Below are 17,608 nucleotides of genomic sequence, written 5' to 3'. Positions count from 1 at the left end.
GACTAATCTATGAGCATCAAGGGCCCATTTACACCTGCTTTTAAGATCTGTCTCTGTGATTCCGTGATGAGATCACAAGTAGTCAGCTGAGACACATTGCTGTTTACACCTTGTAGTAACATGCATCTCAAATGTGTCCCCTGTGACCACTTGTGATTGGAGGGAAGGGTCTCTGATTTTGAAACTACATACATTGCTCACAACATCAGTGTGTTACTGCAAATTTATAAGTTGCAAAAAAGCACAAAAACAGTGTGCAGTGCAACAGCCAAAGACATTACATATACATGTATATTGCTACAGCAATGGTGCTTTAAAGGGGGTTAATTTAAAGATGCCAAGTTCCTTTAAGTCTTTTGCATCTAGTCCTAGTCCTTTTCATTTTTTCAGATGGACATAACTGACCTTATGACAGCGATTACTAAACCAGCCCCACTGCTTCTCAAGGGTGGGCACAGTTTTTACAGTTTAGTAAGTTTGATGGGCAGCATGGTGGATAACAACAAGGCTTATAAACGCAGTGATTTGATTGGCTATTTGGGCTGTCAGTCATTTATCTATCATAAGATCAATTGGCAAACTTTGTTTTAGCTCAGTGGGTGATTGACAGGTCAAATTAGCTTCACTGTTGTCCGAAATAAAGAGTTTACACTACAAATATGTGTAGTCACATGCAGTAGATGGATCACAAAATGTTCTGAAGTCCATTTAAATCTGTATTTATCACTGACTACTTGGGATCTTCCGAAACAAATGTTAAAACTGGTCTGGGAGAGAGAAGCAATCACTGTCATCACACTCTCAGCAAATGTGCATGAGAGACAGACAGAAAGACATCGGTCAGTGCCATTGTCGGAGCATCAAAGTACCTTTTCACACGTCAGGATGTGTGAAGCCGTAATTGTTTAATTAGCGAAATGCATTCTAGGAGGAAGTGTGCGGATCGCTGACTCATGTTTACCTGCTCCAAAACAAACAGTCCATGGCGGAGCACAGTGCTGACGCTTGAATTTTGGGGAATTTTCCGAAGCTGGCTGTCAGGCCAGAGTGCTCCTGGAAAATCCTCTTTTATTAAACTGACCATCTCCATCTCACACACATACAACAACTCAACTACTCTGATTATGACAAGCTGACTTCAGAGAAAAGTTTAAGTAAGTGCAGTCAAAGAGCCAACAGCCGTCTGATGAGGTCTTGAAAGCTTTGAATTTTAATGCGAGTGTGTCTAGACTTGTGAAGACAGGCTGATGTCATGTGTTTTACATTTAAGAAAAACCTGAATGAAAAAATAAAATTCTGTGTATTTGAATACAACACATGCACATTGCAGACACTCAAACAATACAAGTGCAAGTGAAAGTTTTTTTCCCTTTTCACTCACTCACACTCTCTGTTTTGCTGTGTGCACAGTTTTATGACAAAAACCCTTTTTTGTACCAGGCATGAATGAAGGCGTGTGTGTGTGTGTGTGAGTGTGTGTGTGTGTGTGTGTGTGTGTGTGTGTGTGTGTGTGAGTGAGAGAGAGATTCTTCTCAAGCTAAGTGGCAGGATGCAGGCTACCAGGAAGAGATAAGTGCCTGAATGAAGTGGGCTCCCACATTCGTCACACACACGCGCACATACACACACAGTGAGGGAAATCAGCGTACAAAGAAATGGAAATGTGTTTAGTGCACTCTAATGGCATGAGATAAGCACGCGGCCAAATATTCACATTATGTTTTCCAAAGAACAACAGAAGCAAGATGATCAACCACACAGAGTCATTTCCACCGTACATACACACACATACAAGGTCATAAGCAATATGTAAACAGGTGGATATGAATCTGACATGTATGTAGAGGTGAAATTGACACCCAGCTGCAACACATAATATAACATAAACACAGTTACACAAACTCAAAGATGAAATAAAAGACCAGACTACTGTCAGACTGACATGAGACCCTCCTACACATTAATCTGACCAGCAGTTCCAATAGCAAAATGTCTATGTTCAGTGTCCAAAATGAACGCTAAGCACCAAATATGCTTAAAAATTGGCTTTGGCGAGTAATTAAAACAATTTTTTTTTTAAATGATCTGTAATTTTATAAGGGGCTTCAACATAATGTATATTTATGCTGATTTGTAAAAATTGTATGATGATTCTGACTTGATCATGTCATTCCAAATTTTTCATCGTTTCAAAGCAGCTTTAAAGAAAATAATGTTGTTAATGTTTGTTATATCTTCATGTCATTTAGTTGCATTTAGGGCAATAATATAGTTTACATTTTGTGATGATACAAGCAGTTGAGATTTGCTATAAAGTATATGTGTACCTATGCAGAGATCTGTAGTAATTTGTCTGTCTTTTAACAGCTTATACCTCAGTTAAAAAAATATAGTATGCCTATTTTCCTCCTTGCACTAAGCCCCCAAAACTATTACATTCAGAATAACTCTTCACATTTTTGTCTCAAAGAGAGAAAGACTAGCTTATCGTACGTAAAGCAATGACTTGACAATGGTGCTGTTTATTACTAATATAAAGGAAAATGAACACTTAAACAAGTAAAAATGGCTTTGTTCATTAAATTTTCATGAATTACTCGCCATTGCTATGCATAGCAAAAAGTTAATTTTGGACCCTTTGTGTGAAGACAGCATCTCTAGGAGTACTTCTCTGCCATTAAGCCGTCCTTGTTTACTAGACGCAGACTACTATAAACTAGAGGACTATAAATTACAATTTCACAAAATCAACCACTGCCCTCTATAAAACTAATGGAAAAAAATTTTAGGCAATGAAGAAATAGTGAGGAATTAAGTGCAGAAAGTATCTGACAGGAACTGCAAACACTATGAATGAACAATGCAAAGGGGAGGAAGAAAGTAATAGTATAGTGTTAGTTTTAGTGGGTGTTACTTTGACAGATGATCCATTACTACAATTTTGTATATACCATAAATTCACCACTAACATATTCTATGTTGTTTTATTCTATTTTTACTTGTCCTTTTCTTTTATATTTCTCTTTACATCCGTTACTTTCTTTATCTGGCTTCATTTGTTTTCTGTATTGTATATTGCATTATTGCAAGTACTGTGTAAACACTTACTGTAAATGCTGACAATCATGCCAATAAAGATGTTGACTCTTATTCTGAGAGAAGTATAAAGCTTTCTTTTCTGTTTGTTTGCCCCTAAGTCTGTCCGCATACAACCCCAGTAAACTCCCTCGGGTTTGTTTATGTTTCTCTTGTCTAAACAAGGAGGCGTGGGCTAGATTTGCATAATCATAAAAGATTGGTTATTCTGTAGCAACAGTGTCATTAGGTTTACAATGTCTTAAGATAACAGAAACAGATAACATCACCTAATGACTGTATAATGTAACTAGCCCTTTAGTGACCCATTGAAACCAATAGAGCTCTTGGTTTCTGTAAACAAGAACAGAAGTCCTAAACAATGCATTTACCTCATTAATGGAGCTAATGGCCTTCTGTTATGTCAACCAAAACAAACCATTAATAGGAACTTATGAAAGTGGTACAACTTGAACATACAGACGTAAATGTGCACGTATTTCAGGTTTTGCAACCCTTGAGGTGAAATTTCTAAAACCGCAAGACTTAACCAAACCAAGTTGCCACACCAAAAGCCTTCCATATAGTTAATATAGGGAGTGAATAATGTCTTGTGTTATATCCACAAATGCCAAAATATGTATTATAAAAGTATGGTTAAGTCTAGTGTTTAGTAATTACTAAACTTTTGTAATTAATATTAGCTATTATTAAAAACGATACGTGTAAAGGAGAAACAGATATTCCAGCAAAAGTATATGTGATGTGTGGTCCAGGTAAACGTAAAATTGGGGACCATAAATCAGATTTTTTTATTTTTATAAACTGTTAAATGTAAAAACACAGCATGGGGGTGTGTTTGTGTTATGTCAAATACTTAAAGGGATAGTTCACCCAAAAATGAAAATTCTGTTATTAATTACTCACCCTCATGTCGTTCCAAAACGATCAAGGTCCAGAAACATAGCAAGGACATCGGTAAGGACAAGGACAAGGGTTCAATCGTAATTTTGGGAAGCTGCGAGAATACTTTTTGTGCGCAAAAAGAAAACAGGGATGAGGAGGAGAAGAATTGTTGAAATAAAGTTGTTATTTTTGTTTTCTTTGCGCACAAAAAGTATTCTCATAGCTTCTTAAAATTATGGTTGAACCCCTGATGAACCCCTGACTATTTTACCAATGTCCTTGGTACGTTTCTGGACCTTGATCATGTTAGGACCCTTGCTGTCTATGGGAGGGACAGAGAGCTATCAAAAATATCTTAGTTTGCGTTCTGAAGATGAATGAAGGTCTTACGGGTTTGGAATGACATGAGGGTGAGTAATTAATGACAGAATTTAAATTTTTGGGTGAACTATCCCTTTAAGGCCAAGATTTAATAATGTACGCCTGTAAACAATTAAACTAAATTTGGGTCCATTCATCTGAAAGGCACAGCAGCTCCCCCCATTGACACCTTGCATTTAATTAGCATGGCTATTTCTGCTAAAACAACAACACAGCACTGATATGCTAATACAAGGCTACACTGCAGACGCGTCGGTAAAATGCCCCATCAGCTAAGAGAGTGGCTAACGTTAGCATTAGAGAGAACTGGATCGAACACGCTCAATGACCTGGACAGTTTTTGGACAGTCAGCTTTTTACCTGGTATGATACAAAGATCTTCAAGCACTGTAACACAAACTCCACAAATGCATATCATTACTGTAGCAACAACATATAAAGTTGTGGTTTATGAATTACATGCAAGTTTAGCATGATGACAGATTAACCGTATCTGAAATATTATCCTGAGTAGGACATTCAATCATCTTGGGTGTACACTGGTATTTATAAGGGAGTTGGGTACATGTTAATATACACGGCACAGGCTGTTTACTAGCGTTTTACACTTCCAGTACTAACAGTATGAATTAGGGTCGCCTTGGAATATGTGATAGATATCTGACAGAAGTGTGTGTAATAAAGATTAAAAGTGTTTTCTATGGCTATTTATTTATGTATGTGCTTAAAGTTTATGTGAAGATGCTGTCCACCCTTTCCCTGTAGTACTGCTATCAACGAGCCTGTCAAATTTCTAGGCTGAATATTTCACAGTTTGTAAAAACAGAGGTCCTCCCTACAACTGCCAAGCAGTCATACTCCTACATGCATACACCCAAACATAGACACACTAATCCAAACACACATGCACACTGCACACATACAAACACTCACACAAACCACTTAAATGCTTTTTTTTCATTCTCATCAGTAATACATATTGCTTGTGTGTACAGCATGCGTGCCCTCTGCATGTGTACATACATCTGTCTCATGAAAGCCTGGAAACAATGCCAACACATTGCAGCAGAGAAACAAATGCTCAGATTTATAGTTCCTGAGTAAACATGATATATACACAAAGGAAAACGAGAGAGAGAATGTGGAGAGGGAGATTATGTGAGTAAATCTGTGTGTTGGCACACGAGAGAGGGAGGAACAGAGCAATTTTACAAAATGTAACAGCAGTTGATGCATTTAAATATCTGTTCTGCCTTAGGTGGAGTTTAGGACAGAGTGAAAAAGAAATTTTATTATTGGCTTTCTGTGTGAAGATGTGTCAACATAGAGATACAAACACAAAAACATGCCACAACTAAAACTGACTATATGCAAACATATACACATGGCCCCTTGAGTTTTTCTGTAATCTTTACAGTTTAACCCCCCATATTACATGAAAAATGTCTATATATGTCTATTCCACTAAATCTATAATTATTACACTACGTAAACGTAAAATACAAATAGAATTATGCACAACGTAAATGTATATGAAATCCACGGATTATTTGTAATTACTAAAAACATTTGTTAATAATTTTGCATGGCAGCTGTCAGCAGGTGAAACAGTGGTTCACAGTGAACTCAGTTTCAACTTCGTTAGATTGATATAATAATTACATTGTAAATCGTGCAGGCTCACTCTACCTGCACGGACAAACGTGCGCGCGGAAAGCACGGGTTTATGACAGCGGAGCGCACGTGGCCCCGCGAGCCGCGGGATCATCTCGGGAGAAACCGAATTAAAGCGGGCTAGATCATTTCAGCGGCGTAGGAGGGGTAGTGCGAGGCTTGCGAGGGACATTTCTACGTCAAAAGAAGAAAAAAAAAAAAGATTAAAAAAGAGGCGTCGCTGATTCTCGCGCACCAGAGGACCCATGACCCGTGCAGTCTCCGCGTAAAGAAAATAAACTAAAGTTTGGGAATAAAAAGCGCAACAACTCACTCCTCCCTACGTTTAGCCTATAATAATACAGCACCGTGTGAAGTGCGAATTAGATGTTTACGATTTCTCCTTTGATCACCGCATAGAAAGTGTTTACAGATCGAAAAAACGCACAAAAGCGCCTTACCAGCTTTGCAGGGATCCTTGTAGTCTATCGTTTCTGTTTTCTCCTCTTCATAATAATCATAACTGTCATCATAATCTAAGCAGCTGTGCAAGGACACTTTGCCCCAAAAAGTCAAGCCGGCCAGCAGAAGTGTGATCCAATTCATTTTACTGGTCAGTGCAGAGTGAAGGCAGTCCATCTGAAGTTTGAATGAGCGCGGATCAGAGTGGAGTGTCTCCTAAGGGTCCGGTAGAGGTGATTTAGCGCTACACGCGCCGTGTGGACATAATCATCTTCATTATCATCATTGGTCCGGTTCGACAGACGGGGCAGGACCGTCAGCGTCGCGGCATCTCAGCTGGACGCCAATGCATCGATTTGAACCGGCAGATAGCAGCTCACTTTTCTTTTCTCTTGCACAGTCAGATTTCCTAAAGAAGCAGAGCTGCAATGAAAGCCAGTCTTTAAATGAAACAAGTAAAGACACTGGTGGCATGGGGTGAGGCGTGATGTAGCCTACATTTAAATTAATATTTAAATGAAGATGTTTAACATATTTAAATGACTCCGAGCAAGGTTTACACAAGCTCAAAACCTCGATAGATAGATAGATAGATAGATAGATAGATAGATAGATAGATAGATAGATAGATATGCCTATACTTTCCTATGCACACAAACTACTTACTTTTTTTTAAGAACAACAAACATAGGCCTACATCTTTCGTGCATTATAAAGACAGGAAACTATCTGATTTACTTTAACAATACCAACCGAGTTCACCCAAAACGAGCCGGTAGCTGTAAAAGTCACACGTTCACTAAAATTTGAGCAATAATCCGGCAAAAGCACTGTTTTCCCGTCGCCTATACAACACTTCAGGATGTAACGCAAGTTCCATGTAGGTGAGATCGTATTTAAAAACTGTTATAAATACAATAGTTGCTTTATTAGGAGGTGACAGTAAAAGCGGCTGTGGTGGGACATTTAACAAACCTGTTTAACTCCCCTCATAAAGTAGGTCTGTCTCTCTCTCCCTCCCTCTCTCTCTCTCTCTCTGTCACACGTCTCTGAACTAAAAGCAGTTTCTCAGTGTGTAATTTGCTGCGTGAGGCTGCTTTAATTTGGACAGTGTGGACCTCAAAATAGCTGCAGCCTGCTGGAACAAGGAAGCTAAGAAACACTAGAAAAAAGCAGGCTATTGCTGATTTATAGGCTACATTTGTTCCATTCAACACATCTCAGAATATACAAACTTCTCTGACTTGAGTGAAGTGACTGTCAAAACGCCGAACGGACTTCATGAAGGCAGCTTTGAGCTCGTTTATCCACTCTCAGGTCCTGACTAATACAATTTACCGGCGATAACCCCGGGGCCCGGTCTCCTTTAACGCCTATTTACCTCAGGAGAGTTTACTGCGAAGCCGTTACGGTTTAAGCGCAGCCGTCACATCTGACAGAACAGAGCGCGCCGCGTCCAAGTAAGCGCGAGGAGACTCGAACCTTTATCGCGCGCTACTTTACAAACATAAAGAATAGACGCGCCGTAGTTTAGCACCGTGGCGTCAAACCTTGTTAAAATATGAGCGAGACGGAGCTTACCTCAGAGAATGCCCTCAGGGTCTAGTGTTTTACAGCCTCAAAGCGCAGGCTCATCTTGAGTACTGCCCTCATATTCCCTCTCTCTCTCTCTCTCTCTCTCTCCCTCCTTCTCTCTCTCTCTGGAAACACTTCTTCCACAGGCACTGGAATATTAGAGTGCGCTTGCTGACTGGTACCGCTTATTCTAAACGTGCCCATTTCCCTGGAGATTAACGCGTCTCTCTCTCTCTCTCTCCCTCTCTCTCTCTCTCCTGACACACACATACACACAGATTAATCCCCCCCTCCCTCACGGCAAGGTAACTGTGTGTTGACGTCACGCCATCAATCCATCAAGCTATGCCTCACTTTGCAAAACTCGTGCACACATTCATGCACAAGAGCACTGGAATGTTTGTGGACGGGTTTTATATGGTTAAAATGATGAATGACTACAGCATGCATGAATGGCCGCTAACATCCTGACAGAAGTCAGAGGGAGTAGGTATTGTGGTACAGTAGGTACAGTGCAAAGATGGTCTTGACAGGAGGGGGATCTCCTTGGTTGGGTGGAACAGGGAAGGTACTCTTAAGTAAAGTAGGCTGTGTGTGAGTACATTTTGCCTACATTGTGGGAACCACTCACCCAGAACGAAAACATCTTAACAAACAATAGAACATATTATTTATTTTTCATGTATTTATTTATCATTATTCATAGTATTATTTGTTTGATTGCAAAACGGTAGTATTGTGACACATACTGTACTACAATTTAAAAGAACTGTTTATTTTAATAGCCTATTTTAAAATGTAGCCTATTTTTTAATAGCCTATTTTTAATGGCAAAGCTGAATTTTCAGCTACATGATCCTTCAGAAATCATTCTAATATACTGATTTGGTACTAAATTATTATAAGTGCTCAATTATTAATAATGGTTCTCATTATCAATGTTAAGAACAGTTTTTGCTGCTTAATATTTTGTGTGAAAACCATGATGTAGTTTTTATTCATTTTAGATTCTCTGATGATCAGAAAGCTCAAATTTTTTTTTTATAGATAGATAGATAGGTATAGGGGTGTGTGTGTGTGTGTGTGTGTGTGTGTGTGTGTGTGTGTGTGTACCTGTTTATGTATCTCGGTGGGGACTTAAACAACACAGACTCATGGGGACTCGTGTCACTAAATTGAGGTCCAGCATGGGTAAACAAGCTTATAAATCATACAGAATGTGTTTTTTTGAGAATGCAAAAATGCACAATGTTTTCTGTAAGGGGTAGGTTTAGGTGTAGGGTTGGTATAGGGCGATAAAAATACAGTTTGTTTGGGGGGGGGGGGCAGCCAGGGGGGTCAGGGCCCCCCCTATCTGAGGGTTGTCCCCCCTAAAAATATCATTACAAACCACTCTGTGTATTGTAAATAATATAATGAACATATACTTAAAATAATTGTGTAAGTAGTAAAACAATAAAAGCATTATAAGTCTAGAAACATTTTGAGTCCCCCCTCCCTTGCCTCACAGTGGTTGGGTCCACTGCCTACTTTCCCCCTTTACCTCACCGATACAGTCCGGTGGGAGAGAACAAAGCTCTGCTGTAGATATTTGTAAGTAGGCTGTCAAGGCTATTTTATTCACTTTAAACATCGGATGAAGTGATTCTTTCTCTTTATTACAGATGATGCTGGATTATTAATAAATTAGTCACAACAAAAAATGCAGGCGATAAAAATACAGTTTGCACAATATAAAAACCATACGCCTAAGGAGAGTCCCCACAAGGATGTTTAGCTTGTGAGGGCTGACTTAAAAATGTTCCTATAAATGGTGAAACATGTTGAAAACGTCTTATATCCTCATCTGAGGTGGTCTTCATTATTTGAAATCGGCCACAAAAAAATCTCTTCCTTTACATCAAAAGATTACATTTGGGGGTTAGATTATGTTAGGTTTAACAAATATCCTCTGCTATAAACCGTTGTGCCTATGAGCTGTCCCTTCTAATACAGTGAAACCAAGTATGTATATAATGTAGTTATTTCATAATCACACTCAATCATTTTTCAGCCCAGTGTATGCCAGCAGATAAACACTGCATTTGATGAGAGTTTCCATTGAAATTAATACCCTAATTAAAAGTGAGCGATCAACTCTTTTAAAGGCTTTTAAAGGACTATTGTGAGTCCTTATAAAATCACTGCACCTCACTAGTCTAAATAAACCACTTATTATATATCATATGTGACCAGGTAAGGTGCAGCAAATTGAATATTGATTTGAAGATTCCACTGCTCCCTGTACATACTACTAGTAGAAGAGTAGGTTATGAGGTCTTAAACCTAAAATGTTTGAATTAGTCTACTGGAATCTCAGTGCGGGTCTTACACTGCCAGTACTCCAACACTAATCAGAGGTCTATTCCGGGACTTTAATGGATGACATCTGATCCACAGTAACCTCAGCAGCTATCCAGCGTTCATTGGGATGGAGGCGTAAATGAGAAAATGAATTAAATAGAGAGGTGATTAGCATGGAGCTACCAGATTAACTGACATAAGCTGCAGTCTGGCTGAGCCCTAGAATGGACTTAAAATGTGAAGTCACAAATATATTGGTTCTTAATGTAATAAAGGCCCAAATTTAAATACATTTTTGTATTACTTTTCTTCCATAAATGTGATATGCCATAACTTTTGGCATAAATCTCAAACATGTTTTCATAGATGTAAAAGCCATGACAGACCAAACTGATGATTAGCCATCAGCTAATGTCAGGCTGTCAATGAGCATCTGTTGGTCCAGTTTTTTCTGTGTGTTCTGCACCAGTGGAACTAGTCAGATCACTGCTGCCAGCTTTTCAGCCAATTATGTTGTATCAGCATCAGAGACATTGTGCAAGAGATCACACTGATTGGTTATCCTATATGAGTATTCCAATATGTGAATATTTTCAGAACGAAGCAGCAGTCTGGAATGAAAAAAGTGAAGACGAATTGACATGGTTTATATTGAAAATAGTTAGCAATGACAAATATAGACTATTGCCACCAGCTGGTATGGAAAGTTATTTCCTCTCATGCAAGCACAGAACGTACATGCTAGTTTGGCCCTTGGCTGTAGGCTTTGCGGTGTGTTCTTCAAGCTCAATTTTTTTCCAGGGGAATACAGTGGAAAAAATCTATTATGTTTCACAAAAGATAAAAAAATTTTCTTGTAATGACATAAGTAAATGAAAGGAAAGGAAAAGAAAAAACAAACAGCTAATAGAACCCTAATTGATTGTAAAGAATTGTAACTATTTGCAAATTATATTTGTATTATATTAATGTTTGTTCTAACCACACAGGGGTGTAAATCTGAGGGTTGTCCCCCCTAAAAATATCATTACAAACCACTCTGTGTATTGTAAATAATATAATGAACATATACTTAAAATAATTGTGTAAGTAGTAAAACAATAAAAGCATTATAAGTCTAGAAACATTTTGAGTCCCCCCTCCCTTGCCTCACAGTGGTTGGGTCCACTGCCTACTTTCCCCCTTTACCTCACCGATACAGTCCGGTGGGAGAGAACAAAGCTCTGCTGTAGATATTTGTAAGTAGGCTGTCAAGGCTATTTTATTCACTTTAAACATCGGATGAAGTGATTCTTTCTCTTTATTACAGATGATGCTGGATTATTAATAAATTAGTCACAACAAAAAATGATGATATCCGATGTATTTTTCTATGAGCGTTTATTAGGTTAACTTATCTAGCTTAGCTTGTTTAACACCATAGATTGTTGGATAGTAAGTCACCCACTACAACTAACACAGCGATAAGCCTGTGTGTATTAGGCTAATATTGTAGACCTACTGATGTGTTGGGTTTTGCTCAATATGATGTTAAGTGGCAGAACAGTGGGATTCCTGCGACTGAATATCTAAATACGAGATGACCTCAGTCTCGGACGAAACCTAAAATACTATGTGGAGGATGCAAAATAATTTAATAATTATACTATGACCTATGAATGAACTCATAATTAAACACGGTCTCCATGCTATGTACACATGCTGTGTACACATATATATCCAAACAAGTGCAATTTTGGCTGTATTATTTGTGTCCCCTTCAAAGATTGCTCTTGAGAAATTTTATGTTTATTGAATCCCCCACTACTGTTAGTTGAAATTTACGCCTTTGTAACCACAACCTAAAAACACACTTTACCACATTCTAGTTTAAGTCTGTGGATGATTAGACAAGTGTTTTAATAAAAGGCAATCAGGAAAGCCAGGTAACTACTTCATTCAAATATTGATTCATTCTTAATGTTATGCCTAATATGCAGAATGCTAATATGCTCAGTTATGTTTACTCACATTGACATATACATAAATTACATTAATTATATATTTTTTATTCAAAATTGTGTATTTTCACAAAAAGCTTGCATCCCCAGGTTTTACTGTCGGCATTTAACAGTCTAAAATAGTCGTTAAATATTAAAACATCAGAAACTTAAATCTTACCTCACACTCCTTTAACATTAAAACTAAAGTTAATATTGAGTAACTTACATTTTAGACATAGTTTTGCCTGTTACATTGTCACCAATGCAACACACAGTAGTGTTTTGTTCCTGACCGAATTAGTGTTTTTGAACAAATCAGCTGAGTAAATGATTCAGTGACTCACTAAGGCATTCACCTGTTTGGTTCCTGAATGAATAAGCTTTTTTTCTGAACAATTAGATGAATGAATTCTCACTCAACAAGACGCAGGCATAACGGTATCACCTGCAGAAAGAGTCACTGAGAAATTCCCGCCACTACTGCTCTACTGTTCTTCATGTTATTTTAAATATAAATTGAGGTCTGTACATAAATCATAGCGGCACTGCCTTAAACAGTGCATTTGAGGTGAACTGTTGAGTCACTATGTTTTATACATGCATGGTCATCAAATCTTTCAGAGGAGTAAATCCTATTTTTTGTGTCAAAGATGTTTTAATACATTTAACACTCTATGGGTATTTGTTGCTTGAGTGTGCATGTGGAATTTAGTAATATGAAGGTATAGACTGCTTCAGTGCGAGAGGTGAAGTCTGGTACACACTGTACGTGTAAGTGTGGAGTGAGGGACCGTGCCCTTTCACCCCATGTGTGACCTCAGTTCTGGAGTGTAGTGGAGTCCTTCTGTGAGTAAACACACACTCAGCCAACGGGAAGAGAGGATTTCCTCTGTTTAAACACTGTGTGTGAGAGTGTGTGTTCCAGGAGAGAGGAGACAGAAGCGAGGTCAATGAAATGGATGTACTGAGAGTTGAACATTTTTACTGTTTTTTTATTCTTTGCATTGAAAGACTCTAAAAGGCTGAATCAATAATATATCTGTGCTATTTTGTACTGCAATATTTTATAATATAACCCATTTCCACTCACATATTGTACCTACAAAGGATGGTGACAATATGTAATAGGCAGACCAGTAGACAAGGAGAAGCGGTGGAACGAAAACAAAACACACAAAGGCATGGGTCTACCATGAAAAAACTGTTTGTGTGTGTACTTAAGATAAGGTTTACAGTTAAAACAGAACTTAATTCAGCAGTTGTTCATATTTTAATTTGAACCAGTGCAATTAGAGGATTTCAAAGAAACAGAACAGCTGCAGAAGGAGAGATAAAAAAAATATATATATACACTTGTAAAATGTGTGTGCTTGTACAGAAATGTACATTTACAATTACATGATGTACACAGTCGAGTAATTTCTGAAAGAAGCTGAGCTTTCAGCCCCATACTAGCACACGGAAATCGCCATGCTGTGATTTTCCTTAAGTAAAGAGTGTATGTGTGTGTCAGGAACTGGTGTCTCTTTGAGTCTGTGTCTCTGGTTGTGTGAGATATGTTTCCTCTCCAGAGTGGAAGTGCATTATGATCAGCTTTAGGGAGTGTGTGTGTGTGTGTACGTGTGTGGACATTTCTGTAAGCAGTTTGTGACTGAATGAAATCCTAACTTAAAACGTAGCACAAAAGAAAGTTGTTTATATGTAAAACATAATGACAAGTACACACACTTATTCTGACTAAATGCATTCAGTTAGCTTATTCTTACATACTGTATCATTCCATGCTAAATTTTAAGATGTGTGTATGTGTGTGTGTGTGTGTGTGTGTGTGTGTGTAACTCACAGGTTCATGTGCAGACCCTTGCATTTTTTCTCTCCCTCCATCACCTCACTATGAAGGTGTGGACTAGTCCAGATAAGATAAGAAGAGCCATGCGGACCAAACCACTCTGGCTTTGCAGACAGGGGAAGATTGGACAGCTGAGGTGGCAGCGCCAACAGGAAATGGCCCCCTTTGAAACAGGAAAAGGACGTGAAGAGTGTTTGTCAAAGGATACTGAAAGGATTGTTACATCAACTAAAGGAGCTTCTGTGTGTTTAGGTTGGTGTGTGTGTGTGTGTGTCGGATTTCTGGAATTGGCCTTGCAAATAGAGTCTTTACAAAGGGACTAACTAATGTCTCATTTTACATCAAATGCAAGACATATAGTGCATTACACTTGTAAAATGCATAGTGGACCGGTATATTCCGCTTTGTTCTGAAGTTACACCTGTGAAATTATCTGTACTTTTTACTTTTGGATAGACTATATTCATAAAGTCTACATACATTTCTGTCATTTTCTACACCTGGCCAATTAAGGTTTTGGGGGTTTTACCTGAATAAGCAGCAAACTAGAATTTATTCCATTCAAAAGTGTGGCTAAACAAAACTAACTATGGAAAAAGACCTGGATGCCCACAGTGAGTGACCTTCACCCTAGTGTCTGTTTTAATCTTTAATAATAAGGAATAAAAATAGCCAAGATCTTAATGAGACAGGCCTTCAGTTCCATTTGTCTTGCAGTAATTTGGAGCAAAATCACAGCCGTTGTCTATTAGAGGGAGTCAAGCTTTTGCTGTTTAGCACTGGCAGGTTAGCCTTTAATCTGGGTAGCTTCTGCTAAACGTTATTTTACACAAAAAAAAAACATGTTTCTCTATAGTCGTTAAAAAGTAGCTATTCAGATTTTAAAAAGGCAACCAACAAATAAATCACAAACTGTACATATTACAGATAACATATAGATATTTTATCTCATTTTACGCCATAGTTTTCCAGTTTTTCAGAAATGGATCAATGCAGATGTTACTGGGGCAGACAGTTGCCAAGCAAAAATCATTTTTCATCTGCACAACCTCAGAAACCAAGTACTGCTTTGAAAAATATGATCAGAAATCATCATTGTACATATAATACAGTATTTTGTTTTCACAATGTCTTGATAAATGTTTATTTTATATTAAATTTATTATTTTTATTCGTCAATTGGCATTTAATATTTTTTATTGTTATTTGTTACAGTAATATTGTGACTTGTCATTCAAAATAAAGGTGCTTGACAATGCCACAGAAGAACCTTTTTCGTCTAAATGGTTCCATAGAGAACCTTTAACATCTGAAAAACCTTTCTGTTTCACGAAAGGTTCTTTGTGGTGAAAGAAGGTTCTTCAGATTATAAAAAGGTAAGAAAGAGATGGTTCTTTAAAGAACCTTTGACTAAATGGTTCTTTTATAGCATCGCTGTGAAGAACCTTTTAAGCACCTTTATTTTTAAGAGTTACTTGGTTACTTGTTTTGTGTATAATGATTTGGCAATATTGTATATAAACACAATCAAGCGAATCAAGTACTTTAAATCAAATATGTTAACAGTAGCACATTTTTGGTGGGCTCCTAAAAGCAAAATGTCAATTACACATTATTTTTATTCTCTCAAATTCATAATAATCTACATTCTCATTACTTTTGTATTTTTATTTTGTCACTCTCTCTTTCATTTCTGCATCTCAACACTCTCTTTTATCTCAGGAGAGCTATTCATCGATCCAACCTTAGAATGAAATGGATGGATTGACAGAGGACAAGAAGAAAAGGTGGTAGCTTGTCCTTCAACTGTGGGTGTAAACAGCTGGATCAATATAAAAGATGAAAACTTCCTGTGCACTTCTTTCCAAGTGCATCGTTGTATGCTTTAAATCACAGTGCACCACATTTTTTGTAGAAGTGCTTGCATATAATCCTTTTTAGAGACAAATATATATTGTTTTATTATAGTATTTGGTTGCTATTTTTCTCGTCAGCAGGTTCAGAATTAATAATGTAAGATTTTTTGTTTGGATTAATATGTGAAAATGTGAAAAACGTGTAAGCGTGTGTGTGAGTGTTTGTGCCTGGGGTAGTGACCTATCACACGTTGTCTCTGATTGGCTGTGGCAGGGTTCTGCCGGGGTCTGTGTGAGGTGTCTGTGGAGGTGACTGCTCATCTCTGTGATTGGCTGATCCCTAGCAGCAGCTGTTCTAATACATAAAACTCAAAGTCCAACAGTCGGCATTAAAACACCTCCAGGGCATCTGTTTGTCAGACACCACCACAGCCAACGGGGAAATGGAGGCTCGGTGTGCTGGAGTACAACACACACACACACACACACATACAGAAAGAGAGTTATCACTGTATTCAGGATGTGACTTTCATTACAAAGACAAAGAACAAGAGGTTACACTGTGCTATTTAAATAAAAAGAGAGATGCAGGATAATGACACAGAAGTTAAAACTGAATAAAGAGTATCAAAAGAAAGTGAACGAGGTAAAGGAACACACACTCTCTCTCTCTCACACACACACACACTTCATTTAATTCCCTGCTGGATTCCCCTACAGTAGCCCAGCATGTATCATGATTAATAGATATAGTTTAGAAGTGTTTCATGGGTAATTGCTGCTTAGTTTGAGTCAGTCATAACCACACACATGCACAGGTCAAAGAAAAGATTATAACAATATAGCCAAGAATGCCAAAGATTAGACTATACTCAGATATTCGTACGACTAAACTAGATTCTTTACACTGTATGAAGAAAATGTGAGTAGTCCGAAACTCACCAACCTAATGCTACACTGTTGCTATGCAGTTGCTATTGAGTGGTTTTTATTAAGTTTCTCGAGTTCGCCTGCCCATCCAGTCCTGATGGTTAATGGTAAGCAAACTTGGCCTGCTGTCAGCTTGAGCTACGAGTCCCCCATTGGGGTGCTACCCAGAAGGAGAGTAACAGAAATAGAGGAGGAGAAGGGGAGGTGGAGGGATGCCGGAAGAATTGACGCTGGGGCGGTCCGATGAGTGCTGCTTATATAGGTTCGTAATGATGACTGACAGGCCTGACAGACTGATGATGTTTGGAACTCCATTATATGGTTGCTGGGGTGTTCTGGGTGTTTACTTACTGGCTCATTTCAAGAGTCCAATCCATCAGTCTCTAGTGTTCTGATCCTGCAGTGCAAATCTTGATACATGTAAGTCAAATAAGAAAATCTTATTGCTTAGGAAAGTATAGTAATAAAATAATCTTAATCATCTCAATTTGATTTTCTCCAGTTCATTTCTTGTTCATGATACTCTGTAAATAGACCCTGGGTTCTAAAAAAAAAAAAAAAAAAAAAGTTATACAAATAGTATTTTAAATAATAAA

The 17,608-nt window shown here is 38.0% G+C and overlaps 1 protein-coding gene across 2 annotated transcripts in view; it reads right to left on the bottom strand.

Moving 5' to 3' along the window:
* tll1 (tolloid-like 1) overlaps positions 1-8,248 on the bottom strand; it is a 40,176-nt gene extending 31,928 nt beyond the window's left edge. Inside the window, exons 1-2 of one of the 2 annotated variants that reach the window (XM_058789326.1) lie at positions 8,059-8,248; positions 6,477-6,900 (exon numbers count right to left, since the gene is read on the bottom strand). In XM_058789326.1, coding sequence (XP_058645309.1) covers positions 6,477-6,654 — 178 coding nt within the window. In that variant the 5' untranslated portion in view covers positions 6,655-6,900; positions 8,059-8,248. The remainder of the gene's footprint in view (positions 1-6,476; positions 6,901-8,058) is intronic. The other variant, XM_058789318.1, reaches the window with a different exon arrangement.
* Between the last annotated feature and the right edge of the window lie 9,360 nt (positions 8,249-17,608).

The sequence above is a fragment of the Onychostoma macrolepis genome, chromosome 01 (assembly GCF_012432095.1).
Source record: "Onychostoma macrolepis isolate SWU-2019 chromosome 01, ASM1243209v1, whole genome shotgun sequence".
NCBI classification, from domain to species: domain Eukaryota; kingdom Metazoa; phylum Chordata; class Actinopteri; order Cypriniformes; family Cyprinidae; genus Onychostoma; species Onychostoma macrolepis.
Note: the sequence above shows the minus strand (reverse complement) of the source record. Positions and strands in the feature narration are given on the sequence as shown.